General features: G+C 35.4%; 1 protein-coding gene across 2 annotated transcripts in view; it reads left to right on the forward strand.

The window, feature by feature from the left end:
• COL4A2 (collagen type IV alpha 2 chain) overlaps positions 1-13,396 on the forward strand; it is a 286,312-nt gene that overhangs the window by 73,071 nt on the left and 199,845 nt on the right. For both annotated transcript variants that reach the window (XM_007501294.3, XM_007501293.3), the window contains exon 4: positions 6,932-7,012. In XM_007501294.3, coding sequence (XP_007501356.2) covers positions 6,932-7,012 — 81 coding nt within the window. The remainder of the gene's footprint in view (positions 1-6,931; positions 7,013-13,396) is intronic.

Here is a 13,396-nt window from a genome sequence, read left to right on the forward strand (position 1 = left end):
TCACTAGCGAAGCCAATGAATCATTTGCATAACTTATTCCTATTATATCTCCCTCTTCTCAGTATTTCATCTAAAAATTCATGGTAAAACATGGTTATTCCATATTTGCCTTTGTTTGTCCTTATCACCCCTTTTTTCAATTGGGAGAAAGTTGTAGAACAAAAAAAAAATATATGGTTAGCCTGATGAGAACTAGCAAAACTTAATACCTATATATGTTAACAAGTTTAACTGTTCTGTTTATAAGACAATAGAAATTTCAAGACTTCAGGGGAGCTGGAAGGCAATTGGTCTTTCACCATGGAAAAGCAAAAATGTTAGCGGGAAATTGGAAAAAAATATACTAGGTAAGACAAGCCCAAACAGATCAACAAGTAGTCTTATCCTTTGTTCCATCAGGAAAGTCAGGAAAAAATGTTGGAGAGATGGTCAGCAGTTTCTACAATCATGTTCTCTCATCTCCATTTTCCAGGATGCCAATTACCAGCCAGGCAGTAAAAGTTTCTTACAGGAAACCCATTGCCAATAATTGTGTGATTAGATGCTCCATACTCACTGGCAGACTAGAAGCATTATTTTGCCATGTGATTATTGTATGTTTATCAAGCCTCAAAATCATTTAAGTTGTGTCCCAAGAAATGCCCATCAGTCTTAGCAGGGCATTGCTCCTTGTAACTGGGTAACTTGACCTATGTATACGTGTGTTTCTAGGCAGAGCTGAATTTCTCTTATTCACCTGTTATTAAAAGGGGAAAACCCAGGAATGTGAGGATTTTCATACATTTGTTACTGGAAATCATTGGTTTCATAGGAAGAAAAAAACTTTTTCCCATGTTCATCATAATGGATGTAGATGAAACCCTACGATATAAAGAGATAGAGTTTCCTATACAAATGCCTTCTGGGATACTTAAGATAGAGGAGTGGAAGATACCATTCTTGTGTTTATGAAATGACAAGATGGGGATGCATAGGAAATTCTGACTACGAAATACAATTCATTTGACTCTTCAGTTTCCTAAGTTTATAGAGCCATAAGGTGCTAGAGCTAGAGAAGACCACAGATATCCATCAGTCCAACTACAATGCAAAATATAAATCCCATCAACCACAAGGATGACAAAGGATCATCCATTTTTTACCTAATAAGTCATTAAATTCAGTCCAGGACAAAAGAAGAAAAATAATTTTTTGTTTTTCAGATGTGATAATTCATTCCCACATAGGTGAAGGGTCTTGAAGACCATATAACTAGCTAACAAAAAAAAGATATGTTTAGAGCCCTATCCTCTCAGTTTTCCATTTAATAATCATTTTGTGACACCACAAAGATTGCTATCTCAGCAGAAGAAATATAAAACCTTACCATGAGATATTTCAATTCTGAAGAAGTCATTGATTTCTTGTTGGCTCACTGTCTAGAGGAATGCAAAGTTGAACTCTCAAAATGTCCCAAGAATCTTCATTTCAACTGTTATTTTATTATGGGTAGAAAGGTGGGTCTGGGTTTCTGCAGAGCTAAGCTTTTGGTGGGTCTTAACTCATTTCAAAGGGTTAGGTTATGGGCTCACTATCAGACTGGTTGTTTTTTGTTGCCATTGGGCTTCTGGTCTAGCTAAATGCAGAAAGGTTAAGAACCAAAATGTTGCCCAAATCATGGATATTTCAATGACTGCAATGCAAGAAGCATGAAGGTATTGTGCTATGTACCAGTAAAGTGTGTACATCAATGAAATCGCTCTTTCAAGGTATATAAGTATAAAATAGCTTACAGTCATACCAGGTATGTGATTTGTAAAATCGTGGTATTTCCTTCTTGACGCTCTGTTAATGGTTTACCCCTGTACCTGGGGAATTCACTTGTTTCTTTTCAAAGACTGATAAATAACTTATTAAGTGAGCTAGTTATTTGCCCCAGAATAGGTAGATAACATATTTGGAATGGTCTACCTTGGGAGGTAGCAGGTTTCCCCCTCACTAGAAGTCTTCAAGCAAAGGTCAACCAACCACCAGTCTGGGAAGTTTTCGAGAAGGCTTTTGATCTGGTTAGGTCTAGTTGACCTCTTAGACTCTTGGCTCTGCGATTCTGCAGTTTAGTCGGAATGTAGACTATCTAGGATATCTCATGTGAGTGTTAAATATAATCCTGAAAGCAGCTGGACTTAAAGTGAAAAATCCCTATTTCAACTCACAAAAGGTAAACATCTGGTATACAATATACAAAACAGTTAAGTAGGGAGGAAGAAGGAGCTGGCAATAAATAAACCTTTGGGGAAAAGATTGAAGTTGTCATAAAATGACAAATTTCTGTAAACAAGAACCAAATCAGATCAGATAGCAGCATATTACTAGTTTTGTTCTACATTTTGGAATTAAAGCCATCCCCATTTGAAAAGCCTTAGGCTTTCCAAAAATTTTCATGAGAACATTTGATATATCAGATCCTGGAGTGGATGCAATGTTATTATAAGAAAAGGAAAATATAAGACATCCTGTGAGGTATCTAAGCAGAAAATTTACCAAAGAAAAGGAATTTGTCATCTCTGCAAAAATTTTGAACTATTATTTAGACCTTAGATAAACTAAGGCCATGTGTTTTTGGCCAAATGTTTATTGGTCATCAAACTGTAATGAAGAAAGAGACAATACAAAACACAAATTGTGGTGGAAACTACAGGACTCCCAGACATTTAGCATATGCCTGGAAGTGAAACTATCTTGTCAGACACGCTATCAAGAAAATCAGACAGAAGATTTTAAGTGTAGGACAAATGAGAGGCAGTTCAATGAAAGGTAAGGAGTACTGGATTTGAAGTGAAAAGATCTGAGTTTGAGTCAAATTACTGGCATGCCCCAATCTCTTGAGCCTCAGTTTCCCTATCTGTAAATGGGATCACAATTATTTAACCTTTGCACTGCTATGGGATCATAAGGGTACAGGGATTGTTGCACATTTTGTAAAACATTGAGTGTTCTTTAAATGTGAGCAATTAGTTAAACACCATGTCAGTGAATATCTTTAAAAGATAAACGCTCCCTCCACTTTAAGAAAGATAAGACAGAATAGGAAAGATTTTAAATATATGAAACATACTTCATTGGAATCTTTGTTTGTGCTAATCTGAACCTAGCTATAATCCTAATAATACTCTTGGTACCTATGCCACAGTTGGGAGAATCATTCATTTATTTGTTCATACATTCAACAAACATGTTTTTTTGCCAGGCAATGTGTTAGAGATACAAAAAGATACCAAGGACAGCCCTGCCTCCAAAGAAGCTTACAACCTAATGAGAGGAGGCTACTGGTCTGTGTGCATTGGTTATTAAAAGGGATACCCCAGGAATTAGGTTAGAGAATTACCATTCCTCCTACTTTATTGAAATTCTCTCTCCAAGGTCACCAGTGACCATTTAATTGCCAAATCTATCAGCCTTCTCAGTCCTTATCTACCTTGACCTGCCTGAAGTATTTATTGCTGTTGAACAACCTCTTTTTCTGATAAGACTTGCTCTCTTGGTTTTTATGACACTGGTTTACTATCTGACGTCTCCTCAGTCTCTTTTGATCTTCATTCCCTAAATTTAAGCATCCCAGAAGGCACTGACATTAGCTGTCTTCTCTTTTTCTTCATCTTCTCCCCTGGCAATCTCATCTCCTCCCTTAATTTTAGTTATCATCCATGACTGGATGATATGTAGACATTATGGTAAAGTGGAAAAATGCTGGATTCAGAATTAGGAAGACATGAGTTCAAATCCTATATCAGATTCTTTTTTAAAAATTTTATTTAATTGATTAAGAGAATTTTTCCATGGTTACATGATTTATGTTCTTTCCCTCTCCTCTTTCTACCCCCCTCCCATAGCCAACATACAATTCCACTGGGTTTTACATGTGTCATTGATCAAGACCTATTTCCATATTATTAGTATTTGCACTAGAGTGAACTTTTAGAGTCTACATCCCCAATCATATCCCCATCCACCCATGTGATCAAGCAGTTGTTTTTCTTCTCCCACAGTTCTTCCTCTGAATGTGGACAATGTTCTTTCTCATAAGTTCCTCAGAAATTTATTGGATCATTGCATTACTGCTAGTAGAAAAGTCCATTAAATTCCCTATGTCTGATTCTTAATACCTTAGTGACCTTGAGCAAATCCCTCAACTCTTTGGGTCTCAGCTTCCTCCTCTGTAAAATAAGAGGGTGGAAGTTGATGACCTCTACCTAGCTAATACAATGGCTAGAACATCATGCCTAAAGTCAGGAAGATTGTTCTACCTGAATTCAAATCTGATCTCAAATACTTACTAGCTGTGTGGCCCTGGGAAAGTCACTTGACCTTGTTTGACTCAGTTTCCTCATCTCTAAATTGGGAGGGTAGAACAACAACAAAGATAAATTAGAACCAGACTGATAAAGGGTCTTTGAGACCTGCTAGGTTAAAGAAATTATTTTTTATCCTACGGCCAAATGGAGTGCCACTGAAGAGTTTTTCTAGTTATTCTGAGTATGAGAATACCATGCTCAGACCTGAGCATTAGGGTGATATCTAGGGGACTCATGAAGGAAGGATTCCATAGAAGAAAGCCAAGGGATCAATTAAGAAACTGCTGCAATGGCAGCAGGAGGAAAGAAGAGTGGAATACAACATATGCAAGATATCAGGTACAAGCAATAGGTCTTGACAATTCAATGTATGGTAAGATTGACAGAGAATAAAGAGTCAACTAGGCTACTGAGGTTTCAAGTTTGAGTGACTTAGAAATGGTAGTGTGCTGAAGTGGTTTGCCATTTCCTTTTCCAATTCATTTCAAAGATGAAGAACTGAGCCAAGAAAGGTTAAGTGACTTACCCAGGGTCACACGGCTAGTAAGTATCTGAGGCCAAATATGATGAATCTTCCTGACTCCAAAGCAGGCACTCTAGCCACTGCACCACTTAGTTGCACCTCTAACTTTTCTATTCAACCTTATTTCATTCCAGATGCTCTTTGATTTCATCCTACCTTTTCCTATCATGGAATATTTGGGCAGGTGGTTCCCAAGCCTGAAATGCATTCCTCCCAGGCTCTAACTTTTGAAATCTTTTTCTCCTCAAGTTCCTTCTAACTGAATCTATCCTGTGCTCCTCCCTCAATTTTGACTGCCATAAAACTGTACTAGTTCTTAACCAACGATTCCCTTCTCTCTTCCAATCCCATAATTCTCTCTTTGTACCTCTTCTTAGTCATTATGTAGCTTATGGCATTCTTATCTCTTAATTGATTCTAAGATCCTCAAGAGCAGGGATTGTGCCATTTTTATCTTTACATCTCCACATGGGGAGGTAGCTTAATAAATATTTGTTGAATTTAATAACTTTATCATTTTCTATAATTTTCCTGAGTTATAATAGTATCTTTTAATAAGTATGTAGCTCTAAAATTCAATTTGATGAGACAGTTTTAGGAAATCTTAATGAAATGGTCAGAACAGGCTTTTCAAATGATAACAATCTACCAGAGCATGGTATTATTTATTTTTGTAGTCTTGCATTTTCTCCTGTTAATTTTTAAATATTAGTATTTAATAGCAATATAACACAACAGTTGCAACAAACATTAATTAAGTGCCTGGTATATGCATAGTATTATCTGAGGTCCTAGAGAATATGCAAAGAGTAGATTGGTAAGTTTACTGGAAACACTTACATGAACTGATACAGAGTCAAGTAAGCAGAACCAGAAGAATATTATACACAATGACAGCAATATTTCTGGATGAAAGATGGTGAATGACCTCTTTATTCTCAGCAATACAGTGATACAAAACAGTCCCAGAGATACATGTTGAAAAATGCAGTCTGCTCTCCAAGAAAGAACTGATAGAGTCTGAATGCAAATTGAAACATACTGTATTTCATTTTCTTTCTCTTTTTTTTTTAATTTGAGATCTCTTCCATAAAATGACCAGTATGGGAAAATGTTTTGCAAAATTGCCCATTTAAAATCTTTATCATATTGCTTACCATCTCAGGGAGGGGAGAGGGCACAGAGGGAGTGTGGGAGGCATAGTCAGAAGAAAGGAGAGAATTTGGAACTTAAAACTTTAAAAAAATAAATGTTAGAAAATTGTTATTACATATAACAGAGAGAAAATAAAATACTGTTTTAAAAAGAGTAGATAAAATTTAGAAGGAATCAGGATAAGATCAATGGAAGAAGTAGCTCTATGACCTGAACCAAATCATTTAACTTCTGTATGCCTCAGTTTTCTCAACTGTAAAATGGAGATAATCATAATATCTATCTCCCAGGGTTGTTATAAGGATCAAATGAGGTCATAACTGTAAAGCATTTATCACTGTGCCTGACAAGTAGTAGGCACTTAAATTCATATTTCCTTCCCTCATTGCTTTTTCTTTTCCATCTCTCATTAGATTTTAAGCTTTTCAGAAGCAGTGACTATAGTGCTATTAGAAAAGTTTCATAACCAGACCCTTTCCCCATTCCTGGTAAAGTATTACACAAATAGTATAATATGTAAGAGGCAATAGGTGATGGAGTGAAGAGAGCTCAGGCTTGGAGTCAGGAAGAGTTGAGTCCAAATCTGACCTCAAACACTTACTTGCTGAGTAACCCTGGGCAAATCCTTTAACTCTGTTTGCCTCAGTTTCCTCCTCTATAAAATGAGCTGGAGAAGGAAATTGCAAGCCACTCCAGTATCTTTACAAAAAACAACTACCCAATTTGGGCCACAATTGAACAAAAACAATAAAACATGGTTATAGGGTATGGACTGGGTGTTCCAGGCTACACTCAAAGTACACCTATTATAGGAGGTATTTAATAAATTAAAATTTTTTGAATGATCTTTGATATTAATTATACTTCTATTTTAAATTGTAGTTGAATTTACTTAACCATTTTCTTCTCTTTGTCTTCTCAGGCTGCGAAAAAATACGATGTTCCCTGTGGGGGAAGAGACTGCAGTGGAGGTTGTCAATGCTTTCCCGAGAAAGGAGCACGGGTAAATACAAATCTCTTCCTTGTTTAAAAACACAAGCTAAGGAATTAGGGTTATTACAGAGTATTTTTAAAGACAAAAATTCTGTTGCTTTTTACTACTGCTTTACTTCTATGAAAGGTAAGTACTTCTGATTAACCAATTTTCCCTTCAGATTTTTAAGGGAGAAGAATATTCCCAAAGACAAGAACAGACATTTATTTACTTTACACCAATTTACAGACATTAAATCAAGACCATGAAAAATGGTTTTCTGAATTGCCACTTTTTTCTCATTTATTATATATATAAAAATTATACCTATTTGTTGTAAATGTTGCATTTCAGAAAATATTTAAAAAATTTAAATAATATCTAGCCCCAAATCAAGACATCTGAATTGTACTTAATATAGACTAGTATACATATACTAGTAGAAATATAGTAGAAAGCAACATGAGGGTACTTTTTAAAATTCAATATTTTAGGACCAAGATTCACTGAATTATTACATAATAGTGTTGAATGTCATTTAGTTAATTCTCTTCTGTTTATTTACCTCATTTCAAAGGCAATTGTCCTATATATAGGACACCTGCCTACTGTTAATATGGTTAAAAAGAAGACTTTTCTCTTTAATGATGAGAGGAAAATACTTTATATTGCCTTAGATGATTTATTTCATTATTTTTTATTATTAAAAATGTTTTCGGGGCAATTCTGTCATTCAGAGACTTGTCATCTATTTATACAAATCTGCTACTGTCTTTGTGAGTTCACTTCACTTAAAAGGAGTGATAAATGAGAGTGAAAGCAAGCAAAGTCAAGTCAGTCAATTTGCTATTTATTTAGAAATATGTGAGTTAAGCTGATCAGCATAAACTAAGTCAAATACTACAAGCCTCAAGTGGGTTCCCTGTGTTCTGTTGTTTGTCTGTGAAGGACAGGGATGGGAGGGGTAGTTGTGAATATTTCTAGTTAAGCTTTTATTTGTGAATTGTATAATCAAAGAATAGGAATGGGGCTTTGGGGAGTAAAATGTTGATTTAAAATATCTAAGCTTTCTCCATCTCCTGTATCACAGACTATTAAAAGTTGGCAGGATGGACAGAAAATATTGCTGTCTTTCACTGAACCCAACTGGACTTAATTTGTTGAGTTTTTTTTTTTACCCTCTAGCATATTTTTCTGTGTTTTATCTGTGTTTCATTTGTTTTCTCCAATTCTGTTAAAACGTTTTGCCTTTGAGTCATATGCTCCCCCTTAGGAATTATATGCTCCTTTCCACATTCATTTGGAACAAGCCACTGTTCTCAGAGACAACAGGGAATTCCTTCCAGGAGTGACCTATTTCTTGCTTAAAATAAAAATTAGAATGAATTTGAGGTGTCCCAGGTTACTTCAGTTCAATAAACAGGTATTAAGCACCTACCTATGTGCAAATATGCTGTATGATGAATGATGGTAGGTGCTCAAAATGACAAATATGAAACTCAAGCCCAGAATTCAGCTGATATAATACTCTACCCCCCATTAGAAATACTATGTCGTGCATCAGCTATGGGAGAGGTGGGGGTGGGGGGGAGAAAATGATCTTTGTTTCCAGTGAATAATGTTTGGAAATTACCAAATAAAATAATGTTAAAAAAAAAGAAATACTATGCTTTGGTTCAACTCTTATGTTACTTTCCTGATAAAGAATAAAAATATGGAGCATTTATATTTGGTAGAATTGATAATGATCATTTTAGAAGCATAGAATATAAATTAAAAGAATCTTTTGAACAGTGGTTAATATTCTGAAGAAACTTTCCACCTATTACCAAAAACTTAGAGATTAACAGTAGTTTCAGAGTAATTAAACATAAATCATCATCATTCATTATTCACTGTTTTAATGGATCCAAGATTTCATCAGGCCCATTCAAATTGCTTCATTCTGTTCTAGTCATATGAATCCAAAAATTATACTGTAATATTTTATAAGATTAAAATGCTTGGTAAATAACATAATATATTGATATGTATGTACTCTGGCCTATATCATTCCTTTTGATGGTCAGTTCCATTCTTTTCTTGGATAGAGTACTTTAGAAAATACCAAAAAAATCCTCAATTCAATGTTATCAAATCCATTTTCAATATAATTTTTAAAGCCACTCATTAACATTTCCTTCACTGTCATGACTATGATTTGATTCCATTCAACTAGCATTTTTAAGTGCTTATATCATGTCAATTTCTGGAAATACAAAAAGCAAAGAACTCCTGACTTCAAGCAGGTTACAATACATTTATTCCTATTGATTTTCCTTGAATATTGAATTTTCTCAAATTACTTAAAATAGATTATGTTTATTATAACAAAGAATATAAATATACAACTATAGAGGCAGATACTTAAGAAGATGATTGAAATCTTTTAAATGTAAAGTCTTCTAATTTAATCTTGTTTAGTGTAACCATATAAAAAAACCTATGATTTTATTCAATATTATACCCTAATACGTTAGTGTATATTTGTATAAGTTTGTCTGTACTGTACTAAGTAAAAGATAATACCAAAACTACTCTTATTGGTTTGTTTTTAATAACCATAAGTAATTTAGATAATCCAGAATCTATCACTACCATGGAAGGAAGGAAGGAAGGAAGGAAGGAAGGAAGGAAGGAAGGAAGGAAGGAAGGAAGGAAGGAAGGAAGGAAGGAAGGAAGGAAGGAAGGAAGGAAGGAAGGAAGGAAGTTACTTGTGGTTTCATTTATCTGTATTAATCAAATCAATTGATCTGACATATTCACTGGTATTCTCTCTGGTAAGAAACCATCTGCAAGGCTAAAGCTAGAGACTGGACCATATAAATAGTGGAATTAGCCCATGCAAATCCAATTTTTTAGGCACTCTGGACAATTGATATACTTAACTGCACAATGTATTCAGAGAAAACAATTGATATGACTCATGTATTGTTATTTCCTTGGATTTAGATTCAATTAGGCATTTTTTTAACTTTTCTTATATGCAAGGCATTGTGCTAAGAGCTGGGAATTCAAACAGAAAAAGAAAGAAAGGCAATCTAGGAGATTGCTTTCTAAGGGGGGGAAAGATAGTGCATAAAAAAATGAGCTAGAAAGTAGGGAGAGAAAGGGAGAGAAGCTAGTACTCCCTGTGTGCAAAATGAAAAAGTGGTCTGGAAAGTCAGGAGCTGAGCCAAGACAGAGAGAATCTTTGCAGGCATGGATACTTTTTCAAATGGAGGTGTCTTTAAAGCAACTGCAAAAAAGAGGCTAAAGAAGTATAAGTATTTTCAGGATGAAAAAGGTTGATGGAGCAAAAGCAGAAAATTAGTCTGGGGAAGTCAAGAGGAAGGCATGGTGTTAAACTTGGTTTCATTGCTATTTGCTACCCAACCAAAAGAATATCTCCTCTCTGGGAACAACTAAGTGGCACAGTGGATTGAGTGGCAGTCCTAGAGGTAAAATTTCCTGGATTAAATCTGACCTCAGACACTTCTTAGCTGTGTGACCCTGGGCAAGTCACTTAAACCCCCATTGCCTAGCCCTTACCACTCTTCTGCCTTGGAACCAATACAGATATTGGTTCTAAGATGGAAGGTAAGGGTTCAAATCTTAAAAAAACAAACAAACAAAAAAAACTCACCTTTTTGTACCATCACACCTTTACTTGGCAGAATTCATTTATTTCAAATTTTAGTGACCAGTCCTTGGTTGGAAGTCATGGATGTACCTTTAGAAACAATCTTCACCTAGCTGCCTTTCCAAAAGATGTATGGAGAATATGTAGAGACCATCTTCATAGCATAATAAGAAAGATAGGTCAGTCAAAAATAGCTATTGATGGAATCTCAGCACAAATGCTCTACCATCCAACTTTCCTGAGATTCCACCAATAAAAGATTCATGCCACTGGATTCTTCTCCCTTTGGTCTTCTTTTAGGTAGCAGGAGTTTACAAATAAAATAAATCTTCCTGTGACACCTCTTGTCATACCACCATCATAAAGGGAACCAAATCCATTGCTTATAAGGCAAAAATTTCCATTGGCACCCACAAGGCAGGGACATTAAAGACACTGGTAAGATAGAGGCATTGGTAAAAAGTAAGGTATTAGTGGCATATCAAAGACTGATAAGCAACAAATGAGCACTTGGAATTGGAAAGAAGGAATATCTTTAGTGAAGAGGAAAGAACAAAATAAAAACCTTGCCTGCCTCACCATTTATCATAGGGCTGACCCTTTATATATTCCAAACTATTAGTTTTAGGAGGAAATGTGTACTTTAAAGAAAAGTGAAGGGATTAAAGTTTTCATCTGCCTGGGTTACAAAAGGTTACAGTAAATATTTGTTAATTGGCTTACTTGCTTTTAATTCAGCCAGAATTGTGTTCTGCAACAGGAGGTATTCCTACTCTACATTTGGATTCATGCTTTTTTTTAAAATAATGTAATATATAAAAATAGCAGTTGGACAAATTCTGTTATTCCAAAAGCTGTGTTCAGAGTCTGTTCTTTCCCACACATTTCCCTGGAGTCATTTGCTATATATTTCCCTCTCAATGCTACCGTCCCAAAGACTAAAATGCCTGGCTGCAGACCTCTTGGCTAGGGAGGGGTTTCTAATCCCTGAATACTTGGCTAAATCATCCATATATGGTAATGAGGAGAGTTAATTTTTCCCTTGCCATGGCAATAATCAGAATCAGAATGTGTACATTAGTAGATAAACTTTTTGGCCCCTAAGACAATTCGCAAGCATTATATGATTCCAATTTCCAAATGGATCTTCATGTTTCCTAATGAATAGGGTTGTCTAAAATTCATTGGGGTTAATTCTCCCCTTTATTGAAGGCAGCATATATTGCTTTTCACAGGCAGAATCAAGGCTAATGGTTACTCCATATACATTAATGCTCAGAAGATAAAGTGAATAAAGTATATCCAGGATGGAGTTGTGACTAATCCTATAATAGCAGTAGTAAGTGTAATTTCCCAATACGAACAGATTTTTGACAAAAAAAAATAAAGGACTGATATTGTTGGTGGTTTTCTCCTTTTGCTGAAAAAGAAGAAAATAGGACACTGGGTCTTGGATAAAGAAGGACTCTGAATCCCAAAATGCTTGTTATTAACACCCTTAAAGGTGTGTGCAAAGGTTAATTAAACCTATTGATTGGGCTCCTTCCCACCCATTTCTCCAGGATCTCTGACTTATTTCTAAAGAACTTAAGATCTTTCCATTGTGTGACTTGAGCTTCTATAGTTGAAATCTTCTACGTTATGCAAAGAAAGAATTATAAACTGAAACCTTGATTTTATAATAACATATAGCACCCTCATATTTGTCTATATAAGTAGGTAACAAACTGGGTAGCCAATTCTGGACTCATATTTTTTATTTTTAATAAATGAAGAAGGCATTCAGTCATTCAGTACTTGGGTTCAATACACTGTGCCCTAAGCACTGGAATACAAATTAAAAAACAAGACATTCCCTGTTCTGAAGGACCTCTCATTTTAACATGGAGAGAACAGCACATATAGAAGAGTTCAGCTAGAAGTCAGATGGAAAAACACCTCTGGTCCTTAGAGGGCAGTAGGAAAGCAGATGGTAAGATATCTTCTCCAAGATTTTTTCCATTCATAAAATCACATATATTCCTGATGTTTTCTGATACATCTTCAGCCACTGTGACTGCTGAGTAGGCAGGGATTGGATATCCACAAAAGCAATTGCCAATTCATATCTCTAAGTGTTGAGCCTCTGGATGTTGCAAGTCCTCCTGGGAAGTCCTATCTAATTCTGACTTTATAATTCTCAGAGTTTTACCAGTTATGCTAATGAAGTCATGAAATTCTCCAGAGAAAAGTAATCTTTGTTCAATTTAAAACCAATTTTCTGTGTAATAATGTGCAGGGGGGTAGGAAGGCAGGGTAGAGAAAAGGGAAGGTAAAGGATTTTGTAAAAAATGAAATAACCATTACTAGGATGTATCATTCAAAAAAGTTTAAGAATCATTGACCCAGAAAAATCTGCAAAAGGAAGGCTGCAGTTCAAAAAGGGGGAACCCATCAACCTGGCTAGCCAGCTTCTCAGATCATCCCCAGAACCTTAAAGCCAATCGGTTCCTTCACTTTATAGATATGGCAACTCTTTATGATTTATATGTGACATAAGCTCACAAAAAGCTTAAATGACTTTCCCAAGGTCACACATGAGTAAAAGGCAGAATCAATATAAGAATCTCTTTTTTTCTCTCCCTATCCACTGTTTTGCACAGATAAAAGGAGCTAGGAAACAAGACCAGAAGCTAAGAATTCCTTCCCTGGAGAGACAGATTTTAGGAAGGTCTTTATTGGGTGACAGCAAGTTTTGTTTTACTGTTAGACTT

This window comes from Monodelphis domestica, chromosome 8 (assembly GCF_027887165.1).
Source record: "Monodelphis domestica isolate mMonDom1 chromosome 8, mMonDom1.pri, whole genome shotgun sequence".
Lineage (NCBI taxonomy): Eukaryota > Metazoa > Chordata > Mammalia > Didelphimorphia > Didelphidae > Monodelphis > Monodelphis domestica.